Source organism: Charadrius vociferus, unplaced genomic scaffold (genome assembly GCF_000708025.1).
Source record: "Charadrius vociferus isolate BGI_N301 unplaced genomic scaffold, ASM70802v2 scaffold676, whole genome shotgun sequence".
NCBI lineage: Eukaryota > Metazoa > Chordata > Aves > Charadriiformes > Charadriidae > Charadrius > Charadrius vociferus.
This window is the reverse complement of record NW_009648661.1, coordinates 500,634-506,992: the sequence shown is the minus strand read 5'-3', so window position 1 is coordinate 506,992 and position 6,359 is coordinate 500,634. Positions and strand designations below refer to the sequence as shown.

Genomic DNA, 6,359 nt, shown 5'->3' with positions numbered 1-6,359 from the left:
TTCCCTACAAAAAACCCAATTACTTTCATGGAGAAACAAACCCAAACAGGAACAAACAAGAAGAAGTAGGTGTTTCCGCACGGAATTTAAGCATTCCTGGCTTAATTACCTCAAGGACATCAGACCAATGAGTGAGCAGGAGGGAAGGGGCTTACGATATAAATGCTCACCCTGGGCCAGTGCCTCTATAAATGCTTTCTTTTTCTTGGAGAGACTTGTGAAAGTAATGAAATGTGTTTGTGGTTTTAGTTCAATAAAACTATGGGTTTTTTAATAAATTGTTTTATTTATGTTTATGGAAATTTAAAGTAAGTATATGGGAGATACTTCAGATATTTTGTATTTTTATGGTATAACTTCAAAGTATTAATATATTACAGCTTATATTTGTTTAAATTCTGTAGCTGTTTAAAAAATAAAAATTCATATAAAACAGATATAAAGCTTTTGTGCTTAGAGACACTATAACTAATAATTTTTTATGTCTCTATAGCTGTTTAACCATAAGTATGTTTAGATGAAAAAGATTTGAGATGTAAATAGATATATTTGAATCCAATTGTTTTACAATAAGGCTCAATCTATATCACTAAAAAATTAATAGCTTTTGTAGTTTCCTATAGGGAAACATTTTTTTCTATAAACCCAAAAATAATTTCTTTATTGCTACATTTTAAATAATATACTAGTTTATTCCGAGAGTGTGTTATGAGTTGAATAATAGTTGTTTCTTTCATGGTTACTTCTGAGAATATAGTTATGTCATAACTTTCTTGAACTTGTTATAGTTTAGAAAGTCAGTGACTTATTCCCATTTCCAAGTGTATCTTTTTAATTATTTTTCTGTTTATTAGTGTTTGTAACAGCTGCATAGTTTAGTTCTCTTTTGTTTTTGTAAAAGCCTGTTAAATTATGAGACTTAAGCTAAAGGTTTTGAGATGAGGACTTCATATATGATTGCAGGATCAAGCAAGTTATTTAAACTGTTCATTTTAGTGCTACACTAAAGTTCTCACATCAAACATGCTTTAACAGAGAAGCTACACAGATGAAGATGCTAGTAAAGCTAATATATTTGAAAGTTAATGTATGGCATATTTAAACACCTTTATAGACAGCAGAGAGCCTGGCTTTGCTTTAGTGAGTTGGTAACAGCCTAGATAGAGGTGTTGCTTTTGTCTTAACAAACTGCAAGTAAGAGAAAACCCAATTTCTTGGTATCTCAGCAAGTATGTAAGGGATGTTATGTTGTTTATGCTTTAATTGTTATAATTTGGGTACTATCTATCCTACTGTACTGTCTTAGACTGTCACTTTTGAAATGAGCTCCATCAAGTGTTTGCAAAATGAGGCAGATGATAGACAACAGGGTTTTTTTGACTTATTCTCCAGAGAATTAAGCTCCTTATTCTTCAGGGTCTGGGTGCTGGCAGGCAGGGCCCTCCGCATGCTGCAGCACTGCACAGTCACGGAAAAGAAGTTCTTCATGGAGGGGCTGGCTGGTGACTTCATAGTCAACCTCCTCTTGACTGCTCCTGATGAAAGCATCAGCCCTTCAGGCTTTGGCTGTGCTCTAGCCAGGGAGTGTACTTGACTAAGTGAAAATGTGTGGATTGTCCTGTAAATGGGGATTGAAAAATCTGTTAAGTATATTTTTGCACTAAGACTGTGAGTGACGGCGTGAGATGCTAGACTGCCATTACAGGTCTTCAGTGTCCCTGCCAGAGACAAGTGAGCATGTTACCCCACTAGCTCTGCACTGCTTTCTGACTAAATCCTGAGGATGTACTTCATTTTCAGTACTGAGATGCTCCTGCCACCTGCAACATCAGTGGTACCTAACAGCAGGAGCATGTCTCAGCTGGTGGTGTGCAGGGATGTGCTTCCTACACAGGAACCCACCTGTTCTAAGGGCTTCAGGGGAGCCAGAACTAACCTGGACCAGTAGCTTCAGGTTGCCACTGGCAGCTTGTTAGCAAATATGTGCTTAGGTGGTTACAGCTGGCTGTGTTAGTCTTACTGACATGATGAAAAGCCTTTCAGTGAAGAAAGTCTTGGCTCACCTTAAATGAGGTGGAATATTAATTATTTTGAACCCGTAACAACTCTATCTTTAATCTTTAATTTTCATAGTCAATATCAGGCTGTATAGAAGAATAATGATTAGATAGCTTTTTAGTAATAATTTACACTATCTAAAATAACAATGTAAATATTTGTTCTACAGTGGAAACAAGCAGTTACCTAAACAGGTAATAAGCTATACAATTTAAGAGTTAAACTTCCTATTACATTGTTTTAAAGGTAAACTATTAAGAGATTGTACTTATTTTTTTGTCCTTGTTGAGGCTTCACACTTAATGTTGACTATTTCTGTACACTCTTTTGAGATAAATGTGAAATCATTGCCCTGGAAACAGGAGAAGGAGGGAGTGGCACTTCTAAGGACCTTTAGATGCTGTCCTCCTTCACAACTCATGCCAGAACCTGTCCACCTTTGCCTTGCAACAGAATGGCCTGAGGAAAATAACCTGTGGGTGTTGATTAGATGGTGAGGAGCTGGGGGGGGAGGGAGGAGTGCAGCTGTGAGGTCTGGGCATTTGATGCTCTCTGTTAGAGCAAGTGTGGCTGAGAGCCTTTGCCCATGTGTTATGGGTCAGGCAGAGGATGAGGTAAGGTGTGTGGGGGATAAGCAGCACTTGGTAAGACAAATGAGTTTTTAGCTCTAATTCTTATTGCTCTGTTTGACTAAAGGAGTAGGGAGCTACAGGAGGTGTAGCTCTCATCAGCTGTCCTGAGCCCTAACAGTGGTTGGGCACTGCTCACACAGAAGAAGTGTGCTCCTTGCTCTACTTAAATTGAGTTGACTTGCATCTGGTCCACCGAAGCTGGCCCCTTGCCCAACTCCTGCCTTCTTTTTCCCAGGGAATATGCTGCATCTGGAGCAACATCCTCATCTCTTGTGTATTGCTGCATGCTTCTGCCAAGCCCTTTCCCTGTAACTACCCCAAGTGTCTACTGTTGGCTCCTGCTGTGCATGTCTGGTCTTGAGATGGGGAAAGCAAGGGTCTGTTGTCTTCAATGACAAGATTTGATATTCCTCACCGCTTGTTTTGGGCTGTCTGTACAACCATGTTTGTCAATGCCCTCATCGCTTACCGCACCAGGGTGACTGCGATATAACCCCTCCTGATGGGAAGAAGGATCAGTGTGCAAATTTCCCTGTGTTTTTGTGAAGTCAGTTAAATCCCTGATTGCACTGTGGAGGCTGTGCAGCACTCAGCTGTTGGCAGCTGCTGTTTATTTTTTTTCCCATCATGTAGCTTCATGTTAGAGTGCAGTCACTTATTTAGCAAGAGCATCTCTGGTTTGTTTCCGCTGTGGCGGAGCGGCTATTAAAACTGTTCTTGCCATGAGGCCAGGCATGTACTTAAGTGGCTTAACTGGAGCTTGGTGCAAAGTAATCTATATCAATAACATTATTTCCATTATAAGTGTGATTGCTAAGTTTTGCAAGCATCAAGAACCTGTCTCCTAAATAAGGAGGCACTGCTCAGGATTTGGAATATTAATACCAGTGTCAGGCATCATTTCACTCACATTCCTGGCATGCATGTGACACTTGCAGTTTTATTTAATTTAGTGTCAGTAAAGTGGAATAAGTATGTCCCTAAAAAGTCCAAAACCATCTGTTTAGAGACCTAGCAACACTTTCTGCCTTCACAGAAACACCAGGGCAGTTGTGTCAGGCCATTGCTTCAAATCAAGACGTAGTGACTCTTCCGTCTCACCATGCACAAAGCATGCTCTGGTGTGCAAATGCACTACTGTTTCTGCGGATGAGTGTCTCTGTCTTGAGGTTTTAAACTGTAGGGGAACTGTTAGCAGCGAGCACAGACCATGCGTGTACATCCTTAGTACTGAAACATGCTTTGCTTCTTGGTCTTCAGTATATTTCAAGGCCAGAAGAAATCAAGTACTCAAATGTACGGGGAAGAACTGATTAAACAGTTCTTGTTTCTTTTTGTTCCTCTTCTTCTGTCAGTGTGTATTTGAGAATTTACTTGGATTGTTTTCTTCCAGCTAATTTCTTCCCGGAGTCCCTCTGCACAGCTCTGCTTGCTGCCTGAGCAGGCAATGGAAATTGCTCCCTTCCTAAACAGCATGGAAAGTGAGACTTCAGCCTGGGTTTTGGTGGGTTTTTTTGTTTGTTTGTTTTTAATGGTAAGTGAGCAACTTCATTGAAAAGGCAAAGGGAAACCATGAGGTCAGCTGTATACCAGGATTTCTTCTCAAGACTGTGAAGTCCCTCCTCCATTTGGCTGGTAGAAATTACTCCAGACCTATAAATAGGGAGCAGGGAAAAAAGCTTAGAGTAGAAATATATGCTGGAAAACATCTCCGTAGGTGTGGAGTTTTTTTCAGACTCTGGGAAGTGTTCAAGAACACTACAGAAAAACTTATATCCTGACCATCACGAATAAAATGTTTTGTCTTGTTCTCCGCTCCATGCTTGTGATTTTCAGTGCAGTTCAACGTAGGAGAAGATAATTTGGTCTATTTGCAAGGCTAGTTTGTATTTACTGATGATATTTTATAGACCTGTAAAGTTTGGTTGAAGAAAGAATGACAGAAACAAAGAATAATACTTCACTACTGGTTCTAAAGCTGTGGTTTCATGTAATGATTCCTAGGGCAAGAAATCTGGTTAAAGAGGTTCTTACCTCCTCACCCTATTTATTGCCTCTTATTAGTTCCTTGCCCCATCTCCTCCCCCATATTTAACTTGATTGCTTGGCCAGTCTGTGAGTTAGTTTCTGTAGGAAGACAGAGGAATGCAGAGCTGATGGTAGGATGAGACCTTTTGTTTTAAAACTACCGTGTCTGACAAAGGAGCTACAATTTTAAAGCACAACTGATGTTTAAAAAAAATACCGATTTTGTTATGCTTTTTTATTGCATGTATATAGGCACCTGGGGAAAAGGCGAGGCACCTGCCTCATAGTCTGTGAACGTGGAGCAAGGTATGCTTTCAAACTACCTCTGTTTATGGAATAAGACAAGGTCTCTGGGGTTTCTTTTTCCTAGGGAACTGGTATTCCCAGGGAAGAGAGTGCCTCTGCATCCAGAAAGTTTCCGATTTTGTTTAGCTGAAGCTTTTATAAAAAATTGACCTGTTTGTCAACAGCATTATCTGTGAACATATTTAGATAGCATGAGTACTGATGTTACCTCTTCAACTGCATAAATTGCATAAGAAGTGTTGAACATGTTTTTTTGTTTAGAAAAAAAGACCCCCAAGGGCTGGAGTTCAAAACCACTGGGATTTAACTGTGTTAGAACTGATAAAGTATTAACAGGATTTGATGTTTTGTCATTAAATTGTTATTCTTTACTCGGGGAACTTGTTATGTAGTTGGAGCCCCAAGGCTTCATCTCAATCACTGATGTGCTGACTATGACCTGACAATAGCTAGGATAGGACTTACTTCTTGGTAGTTCTTCTTAGTTCTTCTTCATAGGACTTCTTTGGTTTAATCATTTTAGTGCAGCAATGATGTGAACAGGAAAGAAAAGCTGCTTTTGAACACCAATTCTAGGCAAGTAAAAGCCTGACTGAAGGTTTTCTTGTGGAACAGGTAAGGCTTTTTTTTTTTTAAAAAAAAAAAAAAAAAATTATCTTCTTATTAGTCTTGGGCTTGCTGGAAGAGTTTGTCTTTATGTCGCAAAGATCTACTTCGAGTCACGGGAGCCCTGTGGGTTCCAGCTGGAGATGACAGTCTGAGCGCAGAAGTACCCAGGGGGTGGGCACACCTATTGCCCCGGGTGTAGCACTGGGAGTGGAGGACAGACTATGCTCCCTGGTCCTCGGGTACAGCTGTGCAACTCAAAACACAGCTGTTTTCACGTGTTGCGTAGGGATGGTGGGGTTTGCCTGGCACGCTGAGGTCGTGGCAGCCTGTCTATACCGTGTATTTATGGCACCTCTCACCAGCAACATAACTGTCAAGGGCCGGATTCAACTCATCGGCAGTATTGCTGCACCACTGGCAACGCTTAATATTTAAAAGTTGATTTTTCCCCACCATATGATGTGCTCCAGCCGGGGTGAGCACAGGGTCACTGCGCCAGAGCGACATGATGTTAGTGAAGGGGAGCAATGGGTGAGGAAGCAGCAGAGGAGAAACCTATAGTGACTAAATGCGACTGGTACGGGGCTGAACCGTGCCGGGGGTGCCCAAAGCCCCTGCCGGGCCGGAGGGAGCGATGCCGGCGAGAAGCCGCCTTCCCCCGGGACAGCGGTGACAGCCGCCGCGCCAGCACGGGGCGCTGTGAGGAGGCCGCGCTTCCGGCGGAAG

At 41.4% G+C, this 6,359-nt stretch overlaps 1 protein-coding gene across 1 annotated transcript in view; it reads left to right on the top strand.

Annotated features, from left to right (window-relative positions):
• The first annotated feature begins 6,160 nt into the window (after window positions 1–6,160).
• SDAD1 (SDA1 domain containing 1) overlaps window positions 6,161–6,359 on the top strand; it is a 16,454-nt gene continuing 16,255 nt past the window's right edge. Inside the window, exon 1 of the mRNA XM_009886494.1 lies at window positions 6,161–6,352. Within this exon, the coding sequence (XP_009884796.1) occupies window positions 6,161–6,352 (192 nt within the window). The remainder of the gene's footprint in view (window positions 6,353–6,359) is intronic.